General features: G+C 33.3%; 3 protein-coding genes and 1 long non-coding RNA gene across 5 annotated transcripts; 2 read left to right on the forward strand and 2 right to left on the reverse strand.

Moving 5' to 3' along the window:
- Positions 1-1,105: 1,105 nt before the first annotated feature.
- Positions 1,106-3,427, reverse strand: RGA1 (GRAS family transcription factor family protein). Its single transcript, NM_126218.3, has one exon. It carries the CDS (start codon positions 3,201-3,203, stop codon positions 1,440-1,442), a length of 1,764 nt encoding a protein of 587 aa, NP_178266.1. The 5' UTR covers positions 3,204-3,427; the 3' UTR covers positions 1,106-1,439.
- Positions 3,428-4,856: 1,429 nt separating this feature from the next.
- On the forward strand, positions 4,857-5,184 carry AT2G04015. The gene has a single exon (NR_139982.1). It is a non-coding gene; the product is annotated as an other RNA (long non-coding RNA).
- Positions 5,185-10,880: 5,696 nt separating this feature from the next.
- AT2G01580 (uncharacterized protein) lies at positions 10,881-11,807 on the reverse strand. Its single transcript, NM_126219.4, has one exon. The coding sequence runs from the start codon at positions 11,613-11,615 to the stop codon at positions 11,040-11,042; it is 576 nt and encodes a 191-aa protein (NP_178267.1). The 5' UTR covers positions 11,616-11,807; the 3' UTR covers positions 10,881-11,039.
- Positions 11,808-12,417: 610 nt separating this feature from the next.
- Positions 12,418-13,785, forward strand: CRR3 (chlororespiratory reduction 3). Of its 2 annotated transcripts, NM_001335068.1 has the most exons (4): positions 12,489-12,796; positions 12,894-13,030; positions 13,114-13,234; positions 13,339-13,657. In NM_001335068.1, exons 1-4 carry the CDS (start codon positions 12,534-12,536, stop codon positions 13,340-13,342), a joined length of 525 nt encoding a protein of 174 aa, NP_001324709.1. In that variant the 5' UTR covers positions 12,489-12,533; the 3' UTR covers positions 13,343-13,657. The 2 variants fall into 2 exon arrangements, with proteins under 2 accessions (NP_565266.1, NP_001324709.1); NM_126220.4 differs by having other exon boundaries at positions 12,418-12,796; positions 13,114-13,785.
- The last annotated feature ends 142 nt before the right edge of the window (positions 13,786-13,927 follow it).

A 13,927-nucleotide genomic window follows, 5' to 3' on the forward strand; every position in this document is an offset into this window, starting at 1 on the left:
GATTAATAATTCTACATCAGTGATTAAAAAATGTGGATTATTATTCATTATTAATCAAGATTAGTGGAAGCTCCTTTGGTCCAATAATTGACGAAGGGTTCATTAATGTTTCTATACCAAAAAGTAGAGGTTTGAATTTCAATTACTGCGATATATTAGCAAATTTGCAGATTAATGGAGGTAAGTATGCAAGAGATCTACAACAAAATACAATTCTAACCATTCGTTAAGATTTTACACAGAGAAGATATTGAAAGTGTCCATCAATCACATGAAGAAGAAGAATAATGTGTGGTCTATCGTGAATCTAATAAAGATTAGAAAAAATTGTTCGTAGTAAAATCGTCTATGTAACAATTTTCATAATTTATAATAAATAATAAATGTATATGGCAAAAAAAAACTGAGATTATTGATTTAAATTTTTGATAGGTCGGTTCAATACTTTTAAGACTGAGCTTCTACTAATTTCTGGAACCTTAATTATAATAATCCTCTAACTAAAAATAATTCGAGCTCATTTAAAATACTTAGGAGATTATCTTATTTCAAAAGTTGTTCCGGCGGTTTATAAAAATATCATGTACTAATTACACATAAACTATACATCTAGACCAGGTTATAGACTTTAATATATATCTCCTATGAGAGTCTACGAGACTACACGAGGGTTTGTTTAACATTAATAAGTTACATACGCCTGCAATTAGAAAATACTAAACATTTCTAAAGATTAAAACATCGGATCTAAAAGTTGATGTGTCGATCTAAATAAATATTTACTATATTCTTCACCACAATTCATAAACTTTGGCTTTTCGATATGATTACAGCCAATGAGAAATTAGTTAAAAATATGAGCCAAAATTGTTAAATCACACTCCACTAAAAAAAGTATCAAAACCTTTTTCATGAAATTATCGCTTAGTAGTTAGTACTCTTTGTAACAATAGTTATAACTCACTATCATCCCTTTCTCTTTCTCAACTTTACTTTATAAAATAAACCTCATTAACAAATTAGAAATATCTAAATTCACTAATTATTAGTTTATTACTGTTCATACTTAGTGAAGTCGATAAAAAAAAATTATTTTGCCAAGAAATTGAGATTAATAAAACTTGATATTAATTTTTTTTTAAATGAGATTAAAACATAGTTTTAGTTTAAAATTCATAAAGATAATTTATTAATAAATACAAACTCAGCCTATTAAAAATTGATCCCAAAAAGGCATAAATTAAAAATGACCTACCAAAACGATATATATAAGAATTTTAAACAAGTGAACGAAAATAAATAAAATAAACAAAAGGCAAAACGGTTCGATTCAGTTCGGTTTAGGTCTTGGTCCGAACATATGTCATCACCGGTCCACTGATCTCAATCTCAAATTCACTCGACTCGACTCCACCACCGTCGTATGCTTCGAGTCAAACTCAGTACGCCGCCGTCGAGAGTTTCCAAGCGGAGGTGGTAATGAGTGGACGAGTGTGCCAACCCAACATCAAACATCCATTACTCTCCTCCACACGATAACCTTGGCCACTATTAAACACAGACAAAAGCATACTCGCTTGCTTAAACGCGTTAGACCCAAGATGTGCCGGCGCTAAACCGGACGAACCAAACCGGTTTCCCCATTGACTCAACGTTTCGTGTCTCTCGACTCTGTCAGGACCTTCACAAGCCACCAGATTACAAATCTGTTTCCCTAAGTAAACTTCAGACATGACTTTGTCTTGACTATTCGGAACTCCTTCCAACGAATCAAACAGAGTCGAATAATAATGTAACGATTCAGTAAACCGGTCTAAGAAAACCGGTCCGTTATGGTTCGATTCTTGCTCAACCACCGTGAAAATCACCGGTTTAATCTGTTTCACAACGCCGAGAACTTTCTCTATCCCACCGGGACGACCTAAGAGCTTATGTAGCTCAAAAACAGAGTTCACCGCAACAGCTTCCGTATCGCTCGGTCTAAGCTCAAGCATCGAAGCATCGAGATCGGCTAAGCTGTTAGCAACGAATCCACGGTATTCGAATTCTACGTGAATCGCCTCCGCAAGCTGAGCTAATTTACAACCAACTTCATGAAGATGATCAGAATTATCCGGCGCCGGTGGACCAATTCCGGTTAACCGGAAAGTTGGAGGACCTCCTTCTCGAAGCGCAAGAGCTTGCATAAGTGCAGGCCATTGAAGACCTTGGTTCATCGAGAAATCAATGACGTGTACTCTCTTCTTACCTTCAAAAGCTTCGAGAATCGCTTGGTTCGCCGTGAAGTGAGCGAATTTAAGATAAGGACAAGTCTCGTAAAAGTGCATCTGAAGAGTATCGGAGAGACAATGATCGATCTGATTCTGCGGCGGAGAGAGACGGTAGATCCGCCGCGCTAAAGCTTCGGCGAAGTAAGTAGCCACTTTTCTCATAGCTCCGGCTTGAGACACAGCTAAGCATCCGATTTGCTTCACAAGAGCTTCCGCTAGAGTCAAATTGTTCTGCTGGATTGCTTCTGCACAAGCCATAAGCGCGTGGACTAAACGAACACCGTTCTCTTGCGAGTCAACCAGGATAACAGAACGAGTTGACTCACCCGCCGCCGTCGTTGTCGTGGTGGTTGTCGTCACCGTCGTTCCTATGACTCCACCAATCTGCGTACCCGTCGAAGTCGATGTAACCATAGAATCAGGACTCGAGCATGATTTCAAACGCTTGTTCTGATTATTCGACGAAGACGAAGAATCAATCGCCGGAAACTGATAAATCGCGTTTCCGGGAATGACTTTAAGGTCATAATCCGAAGCCGGAAAACCACAAATCTCCGGCGAAGGAAGAACCGGATCTAAACCGTTAGAACTCGCCGGAAGAGGAGGAGGATTAAGCTCAGAGAGCATATTATCAAGCCAAGAATAAAGCTCCGACGGATTATAATGAACAGTATCCGTCGCGAGATGAGATAAACCATCTTCTTGAACATTACTCATCATCGTCTCTAATTGTTCGAGTTTCAAAGCAACCTCCGCCATCTCCGATGACCTAACTTTGTAACCTAAAACAGCGAGAAGCTCGTCGTCCATGTTACCTCCACCGTCTTCTTCTTTTTTCACCATCATCATCTTATCTTTAGAGATTGATGATGATGAAGAAGAAGTCCCGTGGTTGGACAATCGACCTTGGAATTGGTGATGATCTCTCTTCATTTTTCAGCTATGAGTTTCGATTAGATTAGGTCTGATCTTGGATCTAGGGTTTTGCCTTTTTTTTAGTTTGTGTGTGTTTGGGGATGATGAAGGAAGAAGAAGAAGGAACATGTGACTTCTCTATGTGAAGAATCTTAAGAGCAAATGGGTTTGGGATTGGATTGCTTTTGTTTTTCACTGCTACTACCACTTCAATCATCATTCATACCAGAACTAATAATAATAATTTCTCAAAATAATAATAAAAAAATTTCTCAAAAAATATTTATTTTATTTACCAGAAAATATAAATTTATTAAAATAAAAAGATATTTATTCTGGATGAAAATTAAAAAAAGAAAAGAAAAAGAATGGTGGTGATGGGGCTCGACGACCAATGAATAATGTACCAGAAAGAGTAACATACATACACATCTAAAGTGATAAGGCTGTGAAATTACAACACACATTACTAATTTTATTTTTATTTTCATATACGTAAAAAAAAATAAAGTGTGTAAAAACATTTAGAATTTCTGTATATTTGAAGTGATATTTACATTCATTGTGATGTGTATTTTTTTGTTTTGATTTACAAGATCTGATGGAGTAATATAAAAAATTGTGGATCTACTGAATAGATATATTATGAGTTTGTTTTTTTAACTATATAATAATTTTAGTTTAATTGATGAAGAAAGTAATTACAAGTCTAAGAGAATCATTAAACTTTTGTCAAATCTATAAAATAGGAGATTTAGGGCTTTTTAGTTGATTCTTTTGATGGAAGAACTGAAGATGCTCTTTTTCAGAGGATAATTAAATTCAACTTAAAAAGCTGAACTCACTTCATGATAGCATGATACTGTTTTACTTCCCAGTTTCTTTATGGTAATAATAATTTAACCATATGTCTTGGATGTAAAAAAATAATGATATATAATCACATTTTGAATTGTAAGAGATTATTATTTTATTTTTTCCAACAAGTTGTTTGAAGCTCAGCCATCGAAAACATAAATCTAAAATTGCGTATGATCAGATAAAAGAATAGTAAATTTTGGTTTTAACAAAAGTACAGTACTAGTAATTTTACAGTAACTTTAAGTCCTACAGGTTCAGTTTATGTACAAAAAAAAATCTCTAAAAGGGATTCTATAATTGGGTATTGAAAAATCATCGGACCAATGTATTTTCAATTTTCGAGTTCTCTTTTATAGAAGTAACTTTCAAGTATTAAACGTTAATTAGGTCATATTTTTTCTTCTAATTTCCAAGATGCATATAATTTTAAAAGCTTTCATAATAATAATAAATATATATCGAGATTTCAGATGTTGTATCTTCGATCTTTTTAACTTGACAAAGTTAACTTAGGCTTATGCTAATCTACTGTTACTGTCAAAGTCTAAATAAAAAATATAACTAGCCACTTAAAACTTACGAAAACAACAAAAACTAAATAAAACACGAATGAAAACATTAAATTTAATGATATTTGATGACAATATTAAAGTTCCGACTATATAAAAAAATCATCAAGCAAACAAAACCTAATAGTGTAATATTACTAAGCATTCATAGCTCGAAATACAATTAATTAAAGGCAAAAAAAATGGTGTGACAAGAAAACCCGTTTTTAAGCATAACAGCCGGCGTCCGTCGACGTCAAATCATTCAAAGAGATTCCCGTTACATTGCTTAACGCCGTCATTAACGGCCTCTTTCTATCAACTGTATTAAAAAGAAAAGAATATATTCATTTGTATCCTTCAGGAAACTCAAACTGACAGCACGTGATGGATCCACGTGTTAATGGGTCCCACAATATAGCTTTCAATAACTATACGCGGTTGGAACTTTTGTGGTCTCTACTAAAATTCATGAGATTTGAACACGTGTCCTATTATTATTAGATCTAAAACGGTAGGGACCGAGTCTGCTTCCTTCATCTTGACGGCCGTTTTTACGGATCCGTTTTTTTTAATTTCATCTCTATCCATTTGTTACATGTTATATTGTCATGTTACGTCACTTTCTTTAACTATTTATCATTAAATTCACTTTTTTTTTTTTTTTTTTTTTGGGTTCATATTAATTTTGTTATTTCTTCCATGCAAAACCATGGTTTTGTTTCTGTACATAATATTTTTAAAAATGTTATATTTTAAGTCTTCTCCATTTTTTATAAACATATTTTTCAGTGATAACTCAAATATCCATAACTTTTCCACAATTTCTAGCAAACATCACTCCCCTATAAAAAGTCAATTACTAGTTACTCGTAGTCGTACACCTCGTAATATATAGTTTTCAAGGTGTCAAAATCGAATTTATATTTTTGTTTTTTTTTAAATTACGATATAGGTTTTCTTTGGCAAAAGTCGCACTTTCAGAATTGAAGGTTATGAACTAAAAACATTTTAGCAAAAATGCTATACACAAACAGCCATTAATGACGATCTAGATAGTCATGTTATTCTTATGGAGCTGTATGGTATAGATTATAGAATAATAGAACTATAGATGGATGAGGTTATAATGATCAAAGATTCAAAGTGTGTTGTGGAGCTAGATCGTTCTGGTGCGTGAGTTTTGAACATATACGACATTGATTTGGTCTGAGCATATTTGAATCGTTTGGGTTATATACGTCAAACAATTGTATACTAGCTTAGATTTTTTTATAAGAGTTATACGTGCATGAATCGCAAATCTGTGTTTATGATATCGATTGCACAATGTTTGTTATATGTGATCTAATTATTGTATATGTGCATGAGAATTCATCGACCTGCAAATCTGAACGAATCACCATTAGTTCATAATACACGTATTATCGTGTTTTTTCTTTGCCAACTACGTATTATTTATGATTTTTCGTTCGCGGATACATTGTATTGTTTGTGATTTACTTAATCACCTTAGATTTGATACACCACATAAGATTTGGGTAAATAATAATGAAAACAATGATACCGAGCAAGCATAAATATTGACCAGGTGTCTTTTCGATTTATAAAACCATTTACATTATACTTTCTAATATTAATTAAGAGTAATCAAAATGTACGTATAACAACAGACACATATGTGTTGGTTACGCTAAATAACAACTATGTTTAATACACAAACACTATATTCTTTAAACATTAATCATATGATATTATTAGTAGTACTAGTAATACCCGACAGAATAATTGATGTATAAATGCAATTTTCCTCGTTCACTGATATAGATTTTACCAAATACAGACGGTTAAGACTTGAGAAGTTGATTACTATCACTTTTGGTGTTGATCATTACTGTTGTGACGAGTTTTTACTGTAATAGATAATCATTTATTTTTGTTGCATTCGTTTATTTCATGTGCTAAAGGTGCCATAGCACAGGGTCTATTCCCTTTTTTTGTATTTTTCTAAAGAAAATAGGGTCCAAAAAATTTTAGTTCCAAAAACATAGAAGAAAATGACCAATTTTCCTTTTTCAGCTCAGGGTCCTAAATTTTAATGAGCCGGCCCTGGTTCCATGTAACGAAGAGCAACTCCTAAACATCTTTGCCAAGCTTCGTATACGTACTCTTTTTGAAAATTTTATTGTATAAACAGTAATTAGATTAAGAATTATCAATTTATGATTATTTCAGCTAAACGATTTTTTTTTTTTTTTAATGGATTGCAATCAAGTTCTCTCATTGATTTCTCCTTCTGGTGGAAGACATGAAATGAATATGGTATCAAATCATCTGTCTTTTTTTTTGTAACGACCAAATCATCTGTCATAAAAATAAATAGCATACCAAAAAAAAACTATAATAATTGAGAAACAAATACATATATATATATATATATAAATGGATTTTAAAAGTAAAAAAAAAAAACACATATAACATACCAAAAAGCTATAATAATTGAGAAACACACACAAATATAAAAATGAATTAGATAAAAAAAACTAATTTATACAAATAAAAATTATGAAATGCCATCAATTGATATGAGGTGGCAGAGAGACCACTCATAGTTGGTAGGGGGCACCTAAATTGCATGAATTCCAGAATTAGAATTATTCCCTTTACTTTTTTCTCACCTAAATTTGCATTCTATTTTATTTTGTAAAGAACTTTGCATTATTTAACACATTTATGTGTATATTTAAAAAGAGAGAGAAAAAAGGTTGACAATGGTGTGATTTGAAGGCATTTACGAAAGAAAAAAAGCATATAGCAAAAGCCTTTCAGTCATTTCATTAATGCAGAAAATTCATGATTATCGGAAGCATTATTTTACCAACTAATTTAAAACACTGACGATTGAATATGGACCCAAATAATGTATATAAATGTATCAGTTCTTATGATATTGTAATATTTATTCTTGTCGAAAAACATTCCATTTAATTACACTGCAGATTTTTTTCAATAAAACTTGTTAAGGAAATAAGAAAGTAGTTACATTATATTATTATCGTATGAAATCAAATTTATGTGGACAGACGAATAATTAGTACTACCTTAATACTATAATAAGAAGTGGAGGCGCGTGTTTTGTACGAAGCAATGAAAGTCGCGTCAAAGAAAGACAGCTTGAGACAGCCTGGAATTTTGCATACGTGTCGTCCAAACATGGAAGTGATCACCTTTCTCTCTTTTACCACCGCCGCTCCGGAGTTTGAACTGCACGCTCGGTCTCTATGCCACGTGGCAATTTCTGTAAATTGTAAGTAAACCGTAAAGTGATAATAATTAGTAAAATGCAGAAAACATGATGAAAAATTATCAGAAATGACACTATTCAATAATTCATTAGAAAAGTATCTTAGACTTAAATACAATTTGAGATAGCATCGCTGAAATTTTTAATCAAAGGACAAGATTATCTAAATTAAATTGGTTCACAACAACAAAAACTCATAATCATATAAGGAAATAACTAAGCTTAAACACAAGTAAATTTTTAGGCGTATTTTTTATTGTAAAGATAAAAAGTTAATGAATAATTTTATTGGCATATTCTTGTGGTTTGTGATCATTTATTCATTTACATTCTTGTAAATGGTGTTTAATATTCTCTTTTTTCATTATATTTATAGTTTAAGATTTTCTCACACATATTAAGAAAACACAAAAAAAAACTTATTTAATTTTTCTTTTGTTTATAAATATATTATTAACTATATCTAATTCAATCAATAAAAAAATATGCTGTAAAATATAATTGACCAAAAATTATTAAATATATTTAATTTTTGCATAGATAAATAGAAACAAAACTTATTTTGTGAAAAGTATTTGCTTAAACTACATACAATATAATCAAAAATAGAGGACAAAGGGAGTATGAAACTGCTTGATTTTTGTTTAGAGGAAAACTAATAAAAATGTATTTTTTCGAAAAGTAAAATCTTATGCAAAAAATGAAAAAATGAACATTATATTTTGTGTAATTTTACCATTAATATATTTTTTTGTATAAAGCTACTGTTATCCATATTTTTCAATTCAAGGAATCTATGCAGAAGTCGGAACACACTATCACTACGCCCATGTGAACTTCACATTCACATCTCGAAATTCGTTTCCCGAAGTCCTACATGCATGTGTGTGTTAAAAAATCTACAATATACAAAATAAAAGAATTGTATAATGTACGGATTACATGAATACACGTGCATGGTAAAAAAAGAAACATGGTGAAGAGAAGAATCGGTTGGCCAGAGAGGGGACACAAGGCTTTAAGATAATAAGATTTGAGATCTACGACGTCAAAACGAGTGAAAACAAAACTGTTTTATATATTTATCTTATCATCTTCGATTTGCTTTATGAAAACGACGATACGCAAAAGCAATAATAAGAGGAAGAGAAGTGAGGACTGAGGAGGAGGACCAACAAATCATGCTTTCGTTGGCTTCAGGTGCAAGAAGCATGAAGTCCACATGAATAAAAGATGGCTCGTACGTCTTATAGACTTATCCATATTGTTTGGTGTATTTAATAATTCCGTATTTCCGTGTGTGTTTTTCTACTTAGCCAATCAACATAGGTGACTTTTATCAACAGAACTCATTTTATTACATCATAATAGTATTATTACACACAGCAAAAAGTAATAAAAGCTGGTCTGAATGGAATTAAAAGACATTTATTTGCCGACATGTAGAAGATTGCGGCCCAAGAAGGCGACATGCGCAAATCTATTTGATAAGACTCTGACTCGGAATCTTTAGTCACAAGATTTTTGCTTGGTCTATCTTTCCTCTATTATTTCTTCTGATATGGTTGGTTTATCACTTCACTAGTAGCATGTCTGAATTATGTACGGAGATATTTTGAAACTGATCGATGAGATTCAGAATCCAAATCATCTCATGCATATTCGTTACTACGATCACTGACTACTTAGAATTCTCATTAACCGAATCTATTACACAACCCAAGAATGTATATACTGAAAAACCTAACCCACATATTGAATACTGATCGATATAATATACATATTTTTATCATCAAAAGGAGATTCACAAGATTGAATACTGGCAACGCTGATCACTACTTAACAAGCTAAACATTGTTTAGTAATTGATTAAAAAAAAGAACATGGTTTAGTAATCATTTGAATTTGTTCATGACCAATTTCTTATTCACTTGTACGTCTTTCAGCAGCTATTAATTATCTATAGCTTGTTGTCAATCTCCATCAACAATTTTTCAAGTTTCTTACGTTTGTATATATAGATGGATCTCGATTATCTACCATGTCTTATTCAAACAATCTGCATCAAAAGCCCCGTATCTTTTAACTTTTCATATGCTACATATAATTTGATTCAAAAGTATTCAATGCTTTTGCGTTAAATTAGCTGTTCTAATTCATATAACGCATACTATATATTAACAAAAACTCTCCTACTATCTTTCAATTGCTTTCACAAAACATTTTTTCTACTTTTCCACAAATTATAAATTCACGAATACTATGGTCTATGGCTGCTCGCGCTCTATGTAACTTTTGGAGCTAGAGCTTAAATGGTATGGTGTAAAAATGCAATGGTCTAAAGGCCATGTTTTATATAAAAAAATAATTTAATGTTTGGCGTCAAAGGGATGAAACCATTATATATATACGCTACTAATTAGTAAATTCATTATGCACGAAAGAAAGTCAAACATGATTGATAAGTAGCTTCTTGTTTTGGTAACGTATTTTTTTTGGATTTACCAAATATAGACCACCATATTCATGATTCCAAGTCATCAAAAAATGACTACAAAATCATGATTCCAAGTCTTTTATTTGGGAATATCTAATCATATACGTAATCGTAATGTACTAATGTGGATTGGAAATGTTAGTGCAAAAAAGTCTTGTGACACCTGATGTAACAAGTACCAACCGACGTCGTTTAATTTATCCATCAGAAACATCACAGGTAAGAAGCAACCCAAAAACATCGTCGTATTTGCCATCAAATGAGTAAAGGCAATTATGTGGGTCTTTAAGATTCAACCAACTACACAGCAATGGAACGGACGGGTTCGCACCCAAAGCCCACCCAAAGCCCAAAGGGTCTCGAGAGAGCTTCAAGGAAACACTTTGCAACGATTACCTAATTTCCAAAGATTACCTGATACCTTTGGTATGATCTTTTAGTCTCTACTGATGACCTAATTATCGAGTAGACATATTATATAATTGGTTTTGCAAGAGAATGGCCTAGTTTCGCAGACTTTTACATTCTCGGTAACAATCTTATCAACCGATACATATATGTTTGCATTATGTTTTTAAACATTATCGAGTAGACATATTATATATCGCTTATTTCACAACTATTTGTTACTCTACAACTATCAATCATTTCCTGAAAGAGTAGAACACTGTGAAGATATAAACACTGAGAGCAGAAGAGACCAATACCACAAGCACCAGCACGGTATGAATCGCCAAAGCATTGCCGCAAGAGAGAAGCCCCAGACGGAGTTGTATAACATCAACAATTGACAACAGAAGAAATACACAACCCAAGATAGATCCACCAGCTGCACCAACCACACCGAAACGAAGCACATCTCTGTTGATATTCGCTTTAAACACTTCGTCCGTTTCTTTGCTGTTCAAAAGGTTGATGGCTAGCTTCATCCCTTGAGCCACAAGGGAGGAGAAGAGAAAGAAGGCAAATGAGATGACTTCAAACACAACCAGGTCACGTTCCACGTCTCGTCCTGCACTGCACTCTGTTCTGTCCGTGAGGGTGAGGTCACTTGGCTGGTCGAAGGAGATTCCGACAAAGACTGCAACCGTGAAGAGAGAATTAGCACTTACAATCCCATCGAGAGCCGTAACATGAACACTCGTGGTTGAAGTAGTTGAATGGCTGGTGTTGCTATTGCTATTTTGGTTGCTGCTCGTCTCTATGTCGGAATCTGCCATTACCAATGAATGGATCTCTCTTTCTTTCTTTTTTGGGATAGCTAAAAGCTTCTTTCTAATGGTGGATCATAATCTTCTGTTGTGTTCTTATGATTCCCTTTTGAATATGATTTGGTAATGTTGTTTAAGAGTGGGTGGTGTTTGGTTTAGAACGATTAGCCTTTTGGAAAACGATAGCTCTATGTTAATTGATAATTTAATCTTTTTCAAGTCTTGGAAGGTACACACACCTTTCTCCTTTTGTTATGAAAGAAAATGGTTTCTTCTAGTAACCAAAATTTTGAACTTTATTCACATGTAAAACAACACAATCTTGTAGCAAATTTACACGTTAAATTTAAAACGGTGTTGCGTATTTGAAGAGACAATATCCTAAACGTTATCATATTAATATTATTTTTGTTATTTTTCCGTCAAACACCATTTTTATTAAGTTATCGAAAAGATACTATCCGTTAGAGAAAACTATTAAGGAACCGACGTGCTTACATGAGAGAAAATAACATTTTCAGTTTTAACTTTTTTGGCTAAAAGGTCTACTCGAGTGTTAAATTTTTGAGAAAAAAATCTAATACGAAAAAAAGAAAAATAAACAATAAAACACCGAAAAAGAGGCGAATTCCGCTGCAAAAGTTGGCTAATCTTTTTGGTTATCCAGAAGAGATATCAAATCGGAGCATAGTACTATTATTAACTTTGTTTTAACCTAAGCGATGTGGGATAAAAATCCTCTTAACAAAGACAAACAATCAATGACGTCATCAATCCAAAAATTGGCATGTCCTCAAGATTAAAAAGACAGTCTTAGCTGACGTGGCCTGTTCTCAAGTTTTAATTGGCTGGAGAATTCAAGAGGATGAAACATAGAAATCCTCTTTGACTAAAATATTTTAAACCACACAAGAGAAGGAGGAGGCAATGGCGGTGTTATCCACCATCTACTCCATCACCAGAGCTTCAACGCCTACTATGGCGTCTCTAACTAATGACTCACCGTCTCCACTTCCTTCTTCTTCACCGTCGAAGCTTCCCTCTCCTACTTCTCCGTCAAAGAAACCGTTAAAACTAAGACAAGTGAGCAAACAAATGGGAAGTCAAAACCAGCAACGACGAGGCAACAAGCCTTCGATAGCACAGATTGAGAGAGCTTTTGGCTCTGGATCATATCGTGATTCCGAAGGGTAATTAAAGACACTAATTACATTTTCAAAATGTGTACTTATATACAGTATCGTATATGCGCGGTTTTGATATTTGTTTTTTTTTGTCTCGTGAAAGGGAAATGGATATGAATACGGTATTCGATGAGCTTCTATTAGGCCATGCTAATAAATTCGAAAGTAAGATCGAGAAGAAGCTACGGGAGATTGGCGAAATCTTTGTAGCTCGAACAGAGCCTAAGCTTCGTTCCTCGGGTTAGTTTAGTGATTATAATCTCATACTAATCATATTCCATAGTTGCGTTGGCTTAGACACATCTACTTCATTGATATTGCAGGGAAACCAGTTTTGATGTTTACAATTCAATGGATTCTTCCAATATGGATTATGTCACTGCTCGTAGCTTGTGGAGTTATCAAACTCCCTTTTAGCATCCCTTTCCTTGATGACTTGATCATGTGATTCTTCTACACAGTTAATACACATGTACTCTTACCATATTTCGTTAATAATACTTTTAGTGTATTAGTGTAATACCATACCTCAAACAAACTCATCACAGATAAGTCTCTAGGGAAAGAATGCTTGTTATTGGTGAGATATACTTTTCAGCTCACGGTGCACTCGATATGGAAGGAACGGAATGGTCGTCGACATGGAGAAGTACCTATTCATATCTCCCAGTTAACTCGCGAACTCGACAAGCAAACCCGAAACAGAATCTTTTCTATTCGAGAGCTAGGTGATAGAAGATATGAAGATTCTATGGCAATCTGGTTTGGTTCAAAATAATCTAGACATCTTCTTAATTCTTGCTCAAACACAAGCTGCACTTGATGTAAAACAGTTTTTTTTTTCCGAATGATTTTACATAATATTCCAAAAAAAAAGTAATATACCATACCTTACCTATATAAAAATCAGTGGCCAATTTACGTAGTTAGTGTTAGGTGGCCAAACAATTCTGAATTCTCACTCTCAACATCTGTATTTTTTTTAATATCTAAAAGTTCAAATCTACATTTTCTAGAGGCGAGATCCACACATAAAGATTCCTCCCGACGGGCGTCGAACCTAATACTTCCACCTCTAAAATTTATCATTGGACCAACACAAAGTTGGTTCAAAATCTATATTATCCACAACATTTT

This window comes from Arabidopsis thaliana, chromosome 2 (assembly GCF_000001735.4).
Source record: "Arabidopsis thaliana chromosome 2, partial sequence".
NCBI lineage: Eukaryota > Viridiplantae > Streptophyta > Magnoliopsida > Brassicales > Brassicaceae > Arabidopsis > Arabidopsis thaliana.